This window comes from Anguilla rostrata, chromosome 2, assembly GCF_018555375.3.
Source record: "Anguilla rostrata isolate EN2019 chromosome 2, ASM1855537v3, whole genome shotgun sequence".
In the NCBI taxonomy this organism is placed as follows: Eukaryota; Metazoa; Chordata; class Actinopteri; order Anguilliformes; family Anguillidae; genus Anguilla; species Anguilla rostrata.
Window position 1 is genome coordinate 63,927,264 of NC_057934.1, and position 18,099 is coordinate 63,945,362.

Sequence of the window (18,099 nt, forward strand, 5' to 3'; positions counted from 1 at the left end):
AGCACAAAGACACCTGCTCAACAAACAAGGCTGAGAAGGACTGCTCCACCTCACACAGCTCATGAGAAGAGAAGGAGCTTAATGTTTCTGAAGGACACTGCCCAGTCTCAGATATATTTTTCTTAGTGGTGACTTTCAAACATAATTTGGAAAACATGGTTCAAAAGCAAGCGAACACAGAACCCAGAATGAGCGTTCACTTATTCTTCCCCGAGACTCATTTCCCACCAAAGCAGGTTTTATTTGAACACATTTTTAAAGTAATCCTTTGGGCTACAACAGCCCTGTGAGAGGGTTTTCAAAGGTGCCGCTGAACACCTGTGACGATCTGCCAAGCAGCAGCGCATCGGAGTCCATTCACAGCTACAGAACGCAGAACATACCCGGGGAGTGGATATGGTTTCAGGGCTTCCATAATCCGCAGTCATCGTCCAACAACAGTACGCATCTCACCAGGCAAGCAAGACACATTATCACTCGTTACCATCGTCGTTCTGACAGATCACGACAAAAGAAGCTAAACTGCAAAATAAAATATCAGGTAACAATGTTAGCGACGGCAATGGGTTTAGAGCTTCTGCATCGCGATGTGTGGATTCTGGCCCTTTAGGGTTTGTGTGCATTTAGCTCACTGGTGCTTTGTAGGGGCTCAGCAGGCCAGTGCAGCTCTGTCCTATTCCTCCTTATGCACATAGGGACTAATGAGTCCAGCCTTCCTCAGAACACCCAGCAGCCAGTGCATGCAGATGCATTATGGGAGCGAGGCAGAACAGCCCAGCAGCCAGCATGCAGTGCATTGAGGCGAACACCCAGAGCACGATGCAATCATATGGGAGCAAGGCAGAATAGCACAGCCATGGCAGAGCATGGAGCAGCAAAAACCCAGTAGCGTGGCAGATGCATTATGGGAGGCAGAACAGCGACCAGTGGTGCAGAGCATGGGACAGAATAGCCAGCACAATGCATCATTGTGGCGCAGAACACCCACACATCAACACTCGGAGTGCAGTCATCGCGCACTTGTCATCACAAACTAATAAACGCCCCGCTGCTTCCTGTAAGTGCACTCGCTGTTAATGCTGGAGCAGCGCACTGCAACAAACAACAAACACAAGCGGAACGCACGGAGGGAGGGGACAATCAGCCAGCCTCTTCCCCTTCCAGCCCGCGCACATTCCCGGTCACTCCGCTCATTTAAGGAAGACCTGGGCTCAAACAGAAAGCGCAACAATAAACGGCCACTGCAAACGCTACGGTCCTTGGAAGGAGCGCGCCGAGAAAGCGTCCATTAGCAACCACACACAAGACAAGAAACGACACCCGAGGGCAGAGCCTGCAGCGCACGCTGCCCTGAGACGGCCCCGCCTCTGACGGCAAGCACTACGGTATGCAACGCGCACGTCGATACGCACGCCCGTGTGCCAGGACAAAACCCAACTGAGGAAGAGTATCCCGACTACACTTTAGTGCTCCCGTGGCAAATAGGCTATATCTGCTGCGCACCAAATACGACGTTCCGGAAGCGCCCGCGCCTTTTAAGCTCGCCGCGGGAGCGCTAAACCCACAGCCCGCCGGATGCCAGTGACATCACCAGCGCAAGACTTTCTACGGGGAATAAGTAAATGGACAAATTAATAATAAAAATCGATCGTACGCATTACCAAAACTCGAGAGGACCCCGGTAATTGAATCAGCGCGAGAACAAAGTAAGAAAATAAAGATCATCGAGAGCGGGCAACGCGATCGCACACCACATCCACAGGGAGAACGGCATCAATTACCCGCCCAGCAAATTACCATTCGGACTGAACGAGGCCAGATTTCAGATCCTCGCCCTCGATGAAGCCTACTGGACGCGTATACTAAGGAGGAGCTCAGAGACGAGAGCTGGGTTCGAATGAATGGAATGCACCGAATTCCCGCCTCCTGCAACTTTCACATAGAAAAGGAGGGGCTGGTCTCATAACAGGCATCACACTACTCAGGACTCTGGGCTTTTGAAAACTTTTGTTTAGTTTAGTCAACAGATGGGAACTGTGGGGGGAAGAAGGGGTACAGCACCCAGAAACTGCTCCTGGCTCCCCTGCTCTTGAGAGCAGCCTGGCTTATGCAGGCAACTGGGCTCCTTCAGCCAATACCAGCCTTTCTGCATGATGATGTCATCAGTCCCATACAGGGAGATGCGGTCCATTAAAACTCCACATAAAATGAAAAAGCCGCATTTAAAAAGATACGACGCATGTAACAGCAGGAGAAAAGGAGTCACCTTTTTACCAAACCTGTCATCACTCTCACAAATAGGCCCAACAGTAACTCTCAAACAGCATAATAAGGCTAACTGCCCTGCTACTAGTCAAATTCCCTTATACCCTTCAATTCAATTCCTTTCAAACTCATCGGTTAATCAAAAAATAAATAAATAAAAATCAAATAATAAATTTAAAAATCCCCAACTCAAGGATACAGCAACAAAACTCGTTGTAACCCTAGTTGACCCAAAAATGTAATTAAGCCATGTGTTTACACTCACTCAGAGCACCATGTATACATCCAGCTGAGATTTGACTGGTTTTCTACTGCAGCTCTCCCTGATACAACAGACCTCAACTAACCCATATTTTTGTAGCGCTCAATGTCCCAAAAATGTACATTAAAAAACTCTCTTTGGAACTCACACGCACTATTTGGAAGGAGATATTGCTGTTGAGTTTTTTTTATGTGAATTTTTTGGCGCACTGAGCACCACAAAAATATGGGTCTTATGAGGTCCACTGCATCGGGGTGAGCTGCAGCGGATACCCAAAAAAAAACAGATCAAATCTCAGCGATACTATCTGTATGGACAGACAGTGCTCTGGGTGAGAGGAATTTAATTTTTAGGTGAACGGTCTCTGTAAGCTGGAGCAGTACGGAGCTCTGCCGCTCACACAGGTGCCTTGTTTACCTTGTTCAGTGCTCCTGGCTGCTGCCCCCGCAGTGGCGCCTGTGCCCCTCCTCCCTGCTGCTGCTGCTGCTGCTGCTGCTGCAGGGTGTCCGCCAGCAGGTTGCTGTTGCTGCCCATCCCCGGGTTCGAGTAGCCCATCCTGGGAGAGCCGTTCATCACCTGGCCCACCATCATGCCCTGCTGCTGGGGCGCGGGCGCCTGCTGCGGCCCGTTGCCCTTCTGCGCTCCCATCATGCCCCTGTTCATGGCGCCCACCATGCCCGCCTGCTGCTGCTGCTGCTGCTGCTGCATCATGCCCGCGTGCTGGGGCGAGAGGTGCTGCTGCTGCTGCTGCTGCTGTGGCCCCATGCCCGGGGACTTCATGCCGGCCAGCAGCCCCATGGGGCCCCCGCCGGGGCTGCCGGCGCCGCCCTGCTGGGCGGGGGGCTGGGGGGCCCCGGACCGCAGGAGCTCGGAGAGCTGCTTGTGTTTGGCGGCGGCGTCCTGGGCGGCGCCCCCCAGGCTGGTGTGCAGCTGGCTCAGGTCCCCGCCGTTGGCCAGGCCCAGGTCCGTGGAGCTGATGAGCTCGTCCGGGAGGTCTTGCTCCAGGTCGAAGAGCGAGCCGAAATCTGAGGGGGGTGGGGGGGGGGGGGAGAGAGGTTAGACAGCGGCCCATACCAACACCAGCACAGAGGGAAAGGCTCCACAGGGCTCCCATTTTAGGAACATTTGCTCCAGAAAATTTACGTTTGCCAACTGGAAAAATAATTTTGGTGCATTCGAAGTTAAAGAAGTGGAAATAATATCAGTTTAGCGTCGCCCTGTGGGGGGGGGGGGGGTTCTCTGTAGGGGAGAGAGAGAGGGAGGGAGAGAGACCGAAAACTTCACGGTGCTTTGCGGTAAGCTGAATGGCAGCTCACTAGGCAGCGGCGGGTTATCAGACCGTTATCTGAACTGATTTCAGCTGTGCTGATAGGCAGATACGCAGAAGGCAAATGAGCCTTCAGCTACTGGCTGATGACAGTGTATTTCAGACATCACAGACCGATGCACAGCTCCATACAAACCACAACACACACAGACAACACACACATCAAGGAAAACCGCACCCATGAAAAGGCCATCTTAAACCTGGCGAGTGTGAAGCAAATCGCATGCAAATTTAGACCCAGCTATCTGCAGCAGCGCCACACAGCAGCAAGATACCCATCGCCACCTGAAAGGCAATTCTTTCTTTGAAATGCCTTTCCAAGAGTTTGCAGCCAGATTATCGCATAGGGGCCTAAATTTGTGTGCCAAATGGATGTGCACACATGCAAAATTGCAACCATTACACAAACAGGCAAATGAGATCGACTGAAATGATTCCGTTAAGTACAATTTAGCCTAAGTTATTTGAAACGGGCATGTTTTTTCTTTTTTAGCTTAATGTTGGTTTGGATTCACAGGTGCCAGTGGACCCACTTCATGCCATTCCCCCTTTTTATTTCCCCACTTTGGAATTATCAACTGGGCTGCAGGGTTCCACTGTGCCACACACACCCCAGCAAGATCTGGGCCAAGAGCACTCGCCCACTAACTAAAAGCCAGGCCCATTTGCCACACAGTCGACCACACCGTACTACAGGACAGCTAGCGCCAAATCTAGAGGGGCACCTCACTCATGACAACTGGCACCCTGTGGGTAACTGGCACACAACTGGGACCAACTAATGCAGGAATTATCCCCATGAGCCACGGCAAACCGAATCCCCTTTCACGCGCGCATCTTCACCCGTAAATGTTCCCGCAACTTTTCGTGTCGGCGTCACGCGTGAACAGGAGCAGGTGTCGGTTTTCCGTGTAAGACGTTCCCGCCAATTTGCCAGGTCAGGACCGTGTAAGATTTACGGAAATCTTATGCTGCGACTCCAGTGTGAGCAGAAGCAGCAACGTGAAGGACACAAAAGGTTACAACGTCCTTCCAAGAAGACCTTTGTTTTTGGCACAATTTCCTTAACAAATACAACCATTACTGAATCCGCCCTCTCAACAATTCTCGCACAGATACGCGACGCTGCACGCGGACGATGTTGGAGCCGCACCGTGTCATTTTTCGATGGGAAACGCGGACGTTTATTTTAGGAATGGAACAAACGGTGCCACTGCCCCCTGCGTGACGCAGCTTTGTCTCCTTTAAGAACACGGTTACAAAATTGTCATCATTGCCTCACACGTTGCTCGGGTGCTGTGCAATACTTCGCCCTCGTAAACATCTGTGTCAGGCTCTGCCAGTTTTGAGTTGCTTTTTTAACGCAATGAAGCAGACCCCATTATCAGAGGCAGATACGGCAGAGCTATTTAACTTGGCTAAAATAATTATTTCTGTAACTTTTTTTTTTTTTATAAATCATGCTTCCTTTGTTTATCTACCCTTAGCCATTTTGGATCATATAACTGAGCTATGCCAGCTAAAGAGGTTACCATAAATCATCATAAAACTATCCACTCTTCAGCTGTGTTTTGCTGGTAGGATTCACTTGTTGGCCAAAACTATTATTTCAGAACATGATCTGGCTGCTTTCTAGACAAACTAACGCAGCGTTAATGATCTGTCCTGCATTGCTTCACAGGGCAGACATCCTGCCTTGCTCAGTATAGCTGGAGCAGTCATGTCATGTGTGAGCAGACTCGACATGGACCTTTCCCGTGAAGGAGACCGGTGTGTGCACAGGGAACACCGCTGCCTAACCTGGACAACTGAATCCGACAATGTTGCAGGTTGTGAAAGGGGCTTTGGACCCACCCTAATCCAACGGGGGGGGAAGAGAAAAATATAATTTTTAAAAATCCGGTCAGTCAGCGCCAAAGTCCGGGCTTCGGCCTGTGATGTCTGTTTATGCAGCGAGCAGCTTTACGGTCAGCAGGAGGAGCGGCGTGGATCCACATTACTGAACGCTCAGGAGCTGAAGTGCTGGAGATTACACCGCGAGGCATTAAAATGCAACAAATGGTTTTCACACCAACCTGCACTAAAACACAGAAAAAAAGGGAGATTAATTTCTTGAGCGGGGGGGGGGGAGGGGGGGGGGGTGGACCGTGTATAATGCCAGAGCCCCCTGAGGACACGCTGATGTTCAAAGCCATTATGAAGATGAAGGAGGTTAGGCACAAAGGGGCACCATTTTCTCAATGAAGGAGAAAAACAACACCCTCTGTCCTCCATTTCCTGCCAGCGATGATCGCGCGCAACGCCATGCCGAAATGGGGGGGGGGGGGGGACTTCTTCAAATCCACCAGCGGTGCTCAGAGCGAGCGGAGCGCGAGGCGAATCGGACGACCGAGCGTGCCGGCGCAGGCCGGAAAAAAGCCGGGGGCCGGCCTGGGGCGAGGACGCGGGGCGGGGTGGGGCAAGGCGGCGTCCGGATCTTCCGTTCCTGCTCGACAGCGGGCGGGCCGTCCGATCGCCCCCCCCCCCCAACTTCTGAGCCGGTCCACCAGCGCGACACAGCACGGACGGCCCCCATACAGCGATACGGCCCTTCTGCAGGCACGCAGAACCACCAGCACTAAATCGCTAAATACAACAGCGCACAAGGTAAATTTTCCGAGCTTCTGTAGAATTGTCCACGTCCTGGTGATCCATGCTGCTGTTACACTTGTTATTCTGCACCAAACGGGTGTGTTCACAGTCCAGTGACCCCGTTCCCTGGTCCCGGCGGGCCGCAGGGTCTGCTGCTTTTTGTTGTTACTCAGCACTTAATTGATGAAGTAAAGCAGACGATTACACCCTTAACTCACCTCACCTGGTTTCTGGGGTCTGAATCGGTCGCTGATATTAAAGCAAAAGCAAAAAGCAGCGGCCCCTGCGGCCCGGGAGGACTGAACGATGATCACCACCCTAGGCTCTGGTGCCCCATGCTGAAGCAGACCTGGCTAGAGTAGCGTACAGCTGCCTGAGGACGTGTGTGAGGGAGTTCATCCCTGAGGAATCTACACCACGCTTCCACAAGGGGCCTGAAGCTTGCTGGCCTGGCCAGTGATGGTCACAGGGCTAATCTGCCTGAATGTACTGTGTCCTGTTGGCAATATCGCACCTGCAAAGTGCCTCACACCTTTAGACCTTTGACCGTCCTGCTCACTACTGAGTGCCTTCCAGATTTAAGGCAGTTTGGGGGATTAGATGTTCTTCTGATCCTTCCTGGCTGAAGAAATCAGAAACTGTCCCAACGCCGACAGCCACAAATGAACAAATACAGAGCCAGTCTGAGAATGAGAGAGAACTCGATCATGACGGTGCAACCTGATCAATGCTAATCAGAACAGCGTATAACCCAGGCTGTCAGACATCCAAACACGGGTCAACCGAGCACATGCGTTGCGTACACACACACACACACACACACACGCACACACACACACACACGCACGAACACAAACACACACACGTGCACACACACACAGGCATACAAACATGCACGGAGGTACACACGAGAGCGCGCGCGCACACACAGACACACACACACAGACACACACACACGCACGAACACAAACACACACACATGCACACACACACACACTGAACACACACCACACACACACACACACACACACACACACACACACACACACACACACACACACACAGGTGAATGGGCAGCAGCAGTGCGTTAACACAGACCTGAGAGGGTGAGGTTAATGGAGAGCCTGTGACTGAGGACACAGCGGCTACACTCTCACCCCGCTGAGCAGAGCAGGGCTGGGGGTGCTCTGGATGACTGGCAGGACACAGCACCGCCTCACAGAGGGGCGGACGGGATTCTCCATGACCCCGCTGCTTTAGGGTAGAGCCTCACCTCGCCTCACCTCCCCCAAACCCAGCGCCCCCGGGGAGCGGGGCGCGCGATCCCTCTCCAAAGGGCAAACCGCGCTTTCACAGGGCACCACACACCTGTGAGGCCAGGACGGCCTGAACAGCTAAACACTGAAAGACTACTACGAGAAAACTGCCCTTCTACACAAGGCACACCGGCACAGTGTTAATGCCACTGCTCTCTGTGGCACAGCGTTAATGCCACTGCCCTCTGTGGCACAGTGTTAATGCCACTGCCCTCTGTGGCACAGAGTTAATGCCACTGCTCTCTGTGGCACAGTGTTAATGCACGCTCTGTGCACAGTGTATCCCTGCCTCTGTGGCACAGCGTTAATGCCACTGCCCTCTGTGGCACAGCGTTAATGCCACTGCCTTCTGTGGCACAGCGTTAATGCCACTGCCCTCTGTGGCACAGCGTTAATGCCACTGCGCTCTGTGGCACAGCGTTAATGCCACTGCCTCTGTGGCACAGCGTTAATGCCACTGCCTCTGTGGCACAGCGTAAAGCCACTGCCCTGTGGCCAGTGTTAATGCCACTGCTCTCTGTGGCAGTGTTAATGCCACTGCTCTCTGTGGCACAGTGTTAATGCCACTGCTCTCTGTGGCACAGTGTTAATGCCACTGCTCTCTGTGGCACAGTGTTAATGCCACTGCTCTCTGTGGCACAGTGTTAATGCCATTGCTCTCTGTGGCACAGTGTTAATGCCACTGCCCTCTGTAGGCCTGGCCACAGCACCCCAATTACAGCAAATAATTAAGGTTTGTGACATCACAGCTTGGGTCCTTTCTGCCAATCGCATACACACATAACCTAAGCACTCATAACTCACTGCACAGCTTTTACAGTCAGTCAGGAAACACAGAGAGGCTCTGCCTTTTTATAAAAGAGAAGAGTTCACCTGCCCTAGACTTCTCCACAGAGTGCCGGTGCTGAACTACAGTGAACCTCGTGGGGACAGCCCAGTGTACAGGCAAGAGCCATCCGCCATCACGCTCCGACGAAAGCCAGTTCACAGGCCTTTCAGACGTTCTACAGCAGCAAGCGTTCAGAGACACACCACTCTGTGTGCTCCCTGCTCCACCAGCACCAGGGAAGAGCCACATGAGGCCACACGAAAAGCGGTGCAAACGAGGTCAAGCCGATACATAGCAGCATGAACAGCACACGCCAGCGCTTCACAGGAGCATCCAATCATATTCCTGATGTTGGCCATGGCCAGCCAATCAGCAGTGCTCCAGTGGGCAGCATTACCCTCAGGTTTGGTTTGGCATTTCCTCAAACTCAACAGAGAACTCCAGGAACAGACCAACTGATCTGAGCGCCGCAAAGGCCACAGACTCTTTCCACCCGTCGTCATTGGCCGTTGGGTCATGTGATCACTCAATTCGCTGGCGACACTGACCAGGGTGTGGAAATGGGAGGACGCACAGTTAATCGATGATGTAGCAGAACAAACCAGGAGACTAATTCCGGCAGAAAAAACAAAAAAACTTGGGCTAAAGCTGAAGGTCACATGCCTTCAAAGTAAAGCATCCAACCGGCAACTTGCAAAATGCACTTCTGCAGATGTGGAATTTAAAATATGGAAACGCAGCAGGGGTGAACTGCTTTTATTCCATCCAGCCCAAACCAAGCTCAACAGACCTCTGACAGAGTTTTGCCTGATTGAGCTTCTTGGGGCAAATTACCACTAGATGCCAAATGAAAACATTCACCGAGTGCAATCTATTCAGAGTCAAACAAATCAGTCTTTTTCAGGGACAGCCTTAACATCCTTCTCCTAGCAACAGTCCTGGTTAACAATGACTTGAAACCAAAAGTGAAAAATATACTGTCAAGAAATGTGAACCATCCAAAAATGTCTGAGGTGTGGAAGATGACGCTGACATTCTGTACCGAGCTCTCAATGTTTTCTGTTCTCGGAAATTTGTATATGGAGTAAAAATCTGGTTCCTACAACAGAAAATGTATTTATCTGTAAATCTGGCTATGGCCCAGGATTTCAACTAGTCAGTCAATTTTCTTCATATCTGCATACAAAAATTGTAAGCAGTCTATAAAAGCAGCAACTGATGAGACCGCAAGCTTCTTGTACCGTTGTAAACCTTTTACGAGAACAAATGCACCAAGCTCCTAAAGGACGCCTTGTAACACACGTTCACAAAAATGAGTTGTGCTGCATAAACCACCACAACCCTAGTCACTGGAAAGGCAAGAATCCAGGACATTAGCACAACAAATCTGTGAACGCACATCGTTCCAGTGCCCGATTTCTTTTTTTGGTATCAGGCTATTACTTTCATCACACTCCAGTATGAAAACTGTAGAACCGGCACTCACTGTTCTTCTTCTGAAATATGAACATCATCTTTCCCCCATAAGCTTTTACTCAACCTTTGCTACTTGCATGTATTCTGATTCCAAAGAACAGTGTCCGCTACGCTTCACAGACAGCAACACGGACTGCCACAGCTTCGCTCCATTACCAGACAGTAGGGATGCAAAGGCTCCCATTCGGTTTACCACCCGCGGTTCAGTAGCTTCAAAAGTCCCCTTTCATATCCAGCTATATTTTCAAAATAGGCACTTTGACAACAACTGTGTGCTTTTTTAAATTTGTCACGTAGCAGTTATGTTCCCCATTTCTACTTGCTGGCAAACAACACCGAAAATAAGAAATACAAAGATCACAAACTCACACCACTTCCATTTAAATCCAAAACCAGCAGAACCATTTGCACAGGTGCAGTTGTGGCTAGTGCAGCTAATGGCTGAAACTTCAGCCAGTTTGCGAAATGGCAAGTGCATGAGGGGAGAAAAAAAAAAAACAGTTTAACAGCTAAAGGATCTGCCGACACGGTTTAAATCCGCTACTTAGAAATATGGATTTAGTGCTAATAAAGGTAGTGGGGGGGGCACGAAAGAAGAAGCACGAAACCGTCCAGACCCAGGGCGCACCGTAGTGTTACATATACAGCCGGGGATCAGCAAGTAGCGATTATGTTCCAGGGATTAGTCATATCCTAAGTGTCATGAGTAGAACTTGGCTAACTATATAGTTAGCTAGCTATGGCATGTCCTCACCTCTGTAAGGTTATTTGTTGTCCTTCGTGTGTCCATACATCTGTATCGGTGGTTGTAGCTGTGTGTCATTAGCTCCTACTCATGCGTGCAGGATAGTATCCATACGTGCTAACTAGGTTAACTAAAGTGGGCGAAACGCTAACATGTTAGGGTCAGTCATTTTGGTGTAAAAAGTTTGAATGTAGTACAAAAACTGTCGGACTAGTTAGAGCTAGAAACATTGGGCAGAAAGTGCAGATAATTAAAAAAAATATATGAAAGATAGCAAGAGTGGGCTTGCCAAAGCAAGCCCACTAATTATTAGACTGCAAGTGCATTGCAAGCCGATGGAAACATGTGAAACACGACAGCCCATTTACCCCAACATCACCCCAGTGTCTCTGGTAAAACCACAAGAAACACATTTAACAAAATGCTGCTTCACTCTTTGAGAGAAAAGTTGCAACCATATTCTTTTCATTTTGACAGTAAAATACTGCATTTAAATTACAATTAGAAAAATGTTTCATTTAAGAGTGGGCCATCTTTAATCAGATTCAAATTAATGAACCTACTCTGCCTTGTTTACATAGTCTGGTCCAGGCTGACTTTAATGTGCTTTAAATGTTCATGGCCTTAGCCTATAATGTGAACATTATTTTACATTAAGAAAGTGACACTCCTTTTGAAAGTAAACTAAACTGAAGAAATTTCTAAATTTAATCAAGATTTGCATTGGCAATGGTATTTTTTCTCTAATTTGCATACAGAAAAACCAAAATCATGACACCAAAATTGTGAACCAAACCGTGAGTTTAGCAAACTATTGCACCTGTACCAGACAGACAAGCAGCTGCCCCTCAAGGGCAGTCACTTTGCAGAATATTTGGAAATACACCCTGGCAGACCCTGATTTAAAAAAATGTATCAGTCTAAATGAGATAAGCAATGAATACTCAACAAAATGACACAAATTTGTTACATTTGATAGAAAATGTTTGTTGGAAAATACTGCAATTAAAAGGGGCAAGAAAAACTCCCAGAAACTTTGTAAAGAGGCAACAAGTGATTTTGTCGTACTCTGAATTTGACTGCAAGACTATATGAAGCAGCTGTTGAACAAGGCACTACTGACAGGATTCAACATGTGGATTTCAGTGTAGTCAAGCAAAGGGTTAACATTAATCTAAAAAAGTTGTCACAATATAATTTAGCAAACAATGCCATAATCTCAAAACTGCATTGTTTACACCATACTTTTGTTTAGCTAAATCTGCAAAGAGCCAAGTTCAGGCATTCTCTTCAAAATGCATACATGCTACATAGCAAGCTGTTCAAAGACCCTGAGTGTCTATGCATTTCAGCTGCCTGATCAGCAACAAGTTCTCTATACTCAGCTTATCATACTTAACGTTCTGTAGAACTAAAAGTGTGACGCATTTTTTGCTTCTGATCTAACTACATAGCAGAGACTACACAAAGTACGCAATTCGGCCATCAAACCAATAAAGTAACAAATATCAAATTCTTCACAATGACCACTGAATCTTGTCTGTGCCCCAACATTTTAGGAATTCAACATTAACGGACTGGGGAAATTGCGATCGCGACATGAACATGGCACTAGAAAATAAGCAACATAATGTGGGGGATATTGGGGCTTTTTCATAGCCAATATACTCGATAAGATGAACAGTTTAACGTTTAATATAGTCCCTATAACAGAGGAAGGCTTTCGTAGTTTTTGCTTACGTTTCATTGCACAACCACTATTAAAGAGGGAAGATGGTCACACGCAATGGCTAGTGTATTTAATAAAATATGAGGAAGAACAGTTGGAAACTCAAAACATAAATGATAACACGTTAGCAAGCCATATACAACTGCAGACTCACAAAACATAAATCACAACATTTCCCTTAATTGATTAAGCATGGAAGTCTGTATTCGGACTTTAAAAGAATTTAGCAAAGAGCTCATGAACAAAGTTAGTCAAATTACTTTTTAAGGCTCTGTGAAGGATAAAATTGTGCATTTAATTCGGCGATCAAAATATGAAACACTTTGTGACGTGAATACTACTGCTACAATCCAATGAGTGGGAACAATGGCAACGGGATACAATGAAAAAATGTCCGAAACACTTAGCGAGCAAGCTAACCAACTCATTTGCTAACTTCATACGCTGTGTCGAACAGCCTGAAAACAATAATCAAACTTGAAATCCATGATCACGACGCAGTGACATTTTAGGTTTCTGCGTCTAAACAACTGATCAAGTCAACCAGTCAGCCAAGTAGCAACTGAACGTTAACAAGCATATTTTAATTTTATAATGTGCCGCAGTCTAGCGAGCCTTAGCTGAGGCCAACAGAAAAACTAACAATGGCAATGCTGAACATAGCTCGCTAGCCAACATGGGCCTGTTACAGCTGAATATTGCTTTCGAGCTAACTAGCTAGCTAACTAACTGTGGCTAACGCTGGCCCACAAGCCACCAAACAAATGTTTATTTTTTTGTCGTCTCCGCTTTAAATAAAACAATAACAAAAATGCAAGTTTGTAGCGATCAAAAATACCAGTAAGATATGTAACAAACTAAACGATACATGTATGTGCTGCATTTCCCTAAGTTTTATTAGGGTACAAGTTCTCGCCATCTTTAACATTCAACAATATACTTAGCCAACTAGCAAGCAAGTAAAACATTATTGTATGCTCTTCAAAAGTATTCGAACATTTCTAGCAGTTAACGTCAAATGAAAGGCCTTTCATTAATACAGATAAGTTACCGTTATTAGATGGTTAGCTAGGCACCTTACATGTTACCGAGCAGCGAGCTAACTAGCCAGCGTTATCTTTACTGAAATTATTGCCTTTGTCAGCCTCATCTGAAACATGAAATCACCTCTACATTTAAAGTAAGTGTATTGTCGTCTTGATGTTTCTTAAATAAATTCACGTTTAATTGTACATTTTTAAATAATATATCCATCCAACAAACGAAACCAAAAACGAAAAAAAAAATCCCCCGGAGTCTGCGTTCAGGTAACTTGGCTAGCTACAAGCAGGCTAGCTAGCTAGCTAGCTAGTCTCTGTGAAGTCCCAGAAGCAAGCTGGCTACGGCTAACGATAAAGGCAATTACCCGCACGAGTCTTCCGTCTTCAAAGACGAGCATACATGGAAACATTGGACTTTAAAACACAAAAATGGACACAGAAGCTCAAATAAGTTACTTAAAATGCATATATTTACCGTTTCCATCACTAGCGGAGACAGAAAGTGCCGGAGAGGAGAGTTTAGGCCTCTTGGCTGAAGGCGGGCCAACGTCCAGAACGTTCTCGGCCATATTTTTACGAATTAAAAATATAGCTGTATATCCGCGAAAGACAGGCTTCTTCCCTTTGAATCCTGACGGGATTTTCTGTTTTTTCTTCCCTTTGAATGGTTGACTTTTCCCCCTCCTTTTTGGCACGAAGGGGGGGAAAGTCTCGTACACAAAACACTCTCCTTTCCTGGGTTCGCCTCTCGTTTTCAGCTTCGGCGTATCAACCCCCCTCCCCTGTCGGATTTTTTGTTCTTTATAGATTTCTGCGAGCGGAGGAGGAGGGAGGGGGAGTCAGCGAGAGGAGAGAACCGTACAGGCCTTTGACTAACTTATGTAGCCTCTTCGGAGACGGAGAAACTGTCCCAAGACATGTCCTCCATGACTGTATCCGTCCTTTCCGCCATCCTCGGCGGTGAAATCTAAGGTTGGGAGCAAGGTTGGGGGAATCGCAGGGCGAGGCTAGTGCTGTAATTGCAACTCAGAAATGCACCCCCGAAACTGCTTTTGGGAAATCGCCGTTCAAGACGAACTCCAGAAGGAGCACAACTTCAAGTTGGACAGGCTTTCCATTGTAATAATTGCAGTTTGATCCCATTACCAAATACTGGCTTGAAAAAAACTGATCGCATCAAATGACTCATCGATGGAGTTAACTAGTGTTTTTTATTTAAAGAAATGTCACTTCTTTTTACATGACATTAATTTTTTGGGGTGATATGTTTTCTGAACTGTCTGAATGCACTGGATGTCTGAGTGGAGACCCATGGGGGAAAAACTTTAAACATGAGCCAATCACATTTTTGTCATTTCAAAACTGACCAGAAAGTTTAGCCTAGGCTATAACTATACGATTAGCCGCATGTCTTCCAGTGTCGTCGGCTGCTGTTGGTGATGTATTCGTGAAATACCACAAAATAAACCACTCTCTGTGTGTTGTTGCTCTTTAATATAAAATGTTAATCAGGTGCAATCCAGCTGATAGTTGGTGAAAACATGTGTAGTCACCATTAATTTCATTGGGCTTCCACAAGGAAATGTGTGATATATTGTTTTGTGGAATAAAAAAATGGCAGGGTGCAATATTAGTGCAAGTGTCGATGACTGGTTCGAGTAAAAAGATAATACATTACTTGTCACTGATGCTTATAAGGTATCCAGCCAATATCTGACGTATAACCGCATACTTACACGATTTATTTAATGGTCCAACTAAATTAAACTGTCTGGTACATTTAAAAAAAAACATTTGTGATTCGTATATTATCGAATTTGGATTTGGCATCCTCTGCATGTGCTGTTGATCGCTGAAAAATACATTCAAAATACTTGCACAAATCTGGAACCATATCTAATTTCTGAATGCATCGCTTGGCTTCTGCACAAGGCGGTCTGCTACCTTTTTATTAAAATATATAGCCTATAGGATATACTCAATCTAGCCTTTTATTTTTGTAAAGGACGTCTCGTCTTGTGAGTCTTAGTGTTATTGCTTGTATCAAGTAGCTATCTTATTGCTACAGCCTACCAAGTATAATGAAAAATAGCTAACCCATAAGTGACAGGTGCGTGGTAACTAGCTGAATGATTGCAGATGTTTCAGTAAATCCCTTGTATTTTCCACTGACACCACATAAAACAAAATATATAGCCTAACAATGAGTTTGCGAGAGAAAACGAAGCACAAGAGAAAACGGCGATGTCGATTAGCTCAAATCTGATGAGCGAGGGGGGTCGCTAGCTACAATATTATGGGTGATTTAGAAGCGGCGAGCTTCGGGTCCAGAAATACAGTTACAACTCCATAAAATGTATTTCTGTTTCCTCATCCTTTCGTTGAGTCTCTGGAGTACACTCTTTTCGTTTATCCTTTTAATTTTCTTGATTCGTTTTAATATTCCCCTTTTGGTTATTTTGTCCCTCTCCCAGACCATTAATCAATGGTTATTTCACATTTCCGGTAGTTGTCATTTTTGTATTTTCATCCTCTGACAATTAGTTAGAGTTATTGGAATGTATCACTCAGATGTTCCTTCGTTATAATGTAGCTATTGCCCTCTTCTGTCTCTCTTCTAGGCTTCGTAAAAATGAGCACCCTTTCCTTTGATCACAAACAGCAACTTTTCTGTTCTTGTCTCTTATAGGACTATCTTATTTTTTGCTCCGAGATGACACTGGCAGTCGTATAGCGGCGGCGGATTTCGATGTCGTTGTGCTCGGTGTAACAGTCGCTCCCTCTTTCGATTTCTCTCCTGTCTCCCGTCTTTTTGCACAAACAAAATGGTGGCTTGTTGTTTCTATCCTCTGCTGGGGAGGTGGGGGGTTTGGGTTTGGAGGTACTCTGTTCGAAAGGGGTAGAGCTCGGGAATGCCCGGGAAGGTATTTCGTCCTTTTCCGGAACCGTAGTACCAGAACGATGTCAGCGGGGAGCAGTGTCACGCCAAAAATAGGTAATTTGATTATAATTAGATAATTTCTTCCTTATTCTACTAGCATTCTTTGGTAGATTCTCGAAAGTTGATTGATTCATAAATATCATAATGAGAGGGATAAAAATATCATTATTAATGTGGCTATATGCTTAAATGGGATAGTGACTCTAACAACAGATTTGAATAGCCAAAGATGTTTGGATATTCAAATCGGCCCTAATCTAGCCTACTCATTTACTGTTAATGCAACATGTTAAGTTATTTTGCTGACATCTGAAATGTCCACTTAACGGATGTTGTAGGCTATACGTGAATTTATTTTTTGTTTTCTTTTTCATTTATAATCTACTGGGAGCTTTAAAAAATCCCTTTACTCTTTGTTCATTATTCTTCCTCATTGTAGGGATTCAAAGCATCCATTAGTTCAAGGACATTTTTAAAGCTCACTCATTTTAGGCAGAGTCTGCCTTTCTTATTTCATTATTGTGGAGACAAAACCTATACTTTCCAACGATAATGAAAGTAATTGAAAACTAAAGCTAGATGCATAAATACATTGTGGTATATACACCAACTCTGACAGCTGAATCTCTCAGCTTAGAAAACCAAAAATCTCCTAAATTCTCCTTACTTTTTATTCTAAGGATTTTTGTATATCCAGCTTGCTCTCTTATTCCTGTTTCCCCTCTGAGATCCATCCCACCCTCTTCCTTTGTGATAAAAAACATAATAATGTATAATGACTTGAACAAGCCATTAAACGGGTAAATATCTCCCATTGGCCTACAGTCTAGAGAGCATCTAGCTTTGCTTCAAACTGGATTTGAACACTACAAGAGTATCCCTCCAAAAGTTATTCTTTTTAGTTTAACTACTTTGTAGCTTTGTACTTTCAAACCCACTCTGAAATAACTTCAACTAATAAGTAATTCCTACCGATTTCATTTTGACAAGTCACACTTTAGGTACTTTGCAAAATGCTTTTAGAAAGTCCATATATAATATTATTAGCCTAGTTTGAGTCAAAACTACTACTAGTAGTAGTTTATTCAAATAAGTCCAGGAGGTTTGTTTGCCATGATTCCCTGCTGAAAAATATATATGCTATCACATAAAATACTTTTTTCTTGGATGAATTCTAGCCTTTCCCAAATTAAAGGCTCTAGGATTTTTTATTATTAATGCAAGTTAAACAAACAGGCTCTAGTTTCCTTTGTCAGTACAGTATCCCCTTTTATATAATGGCATTATACAGTCTTGCCTCCATAATCTGGAATGTGTGCCATTTTTAGAGATGGCACGAAACTCCTGTATTGTCATATCTTTTCAGGCAATTGCATGTACAGTGAACATCATGCAATGTAAAATCATGTGAGGGGTCCAGGCAGGACTAAGGACCCTCCCTCTTTCCAAAGCCTTAGCCCCCAAAACAATTTTGGGCACACTTACACAAATGAATGGCTTTATTGTACTTTCATAGATGTGAATCCAATCATTGTGCA

General features: G+C 45.8%; 1 protein-coding gene across 4 annotated transcripts in view; it reads right to left on the bottom strand.

Annotated features, from left to right (window-relative positions):
- The window catches only part of ep300a (E1A binding protein p300 a), a 48,753-nt gene extending 32,318 nt beyond the window's left edge, over positions 1-16,435 (bottom strand). For all 4 annotated transcript variants that reach the window (XM_064323809.1, XM_064323807.1, XM_064323808.1 and 1 more), the window contains exons 1-2: positions 14,096-16,435; positions 2,945-3,552 (exon numbers count right to left, since the gene is read on the bottom strand). In XM_064323809.1, coding sequence (XP_064179879.1) covers positions 2,945-3,552; positions 14,096-14,189 — 702 coding nt within the window. In that variant the 5' untranslated portion in view covers positions 14,190-16,435. The remainder of the gene's footprint in view (positions 1-2,944; positions 3,553-14,095) is intronic.
- Positions 16,436-18,099: the final 1,664 nt, after the last annotated feature.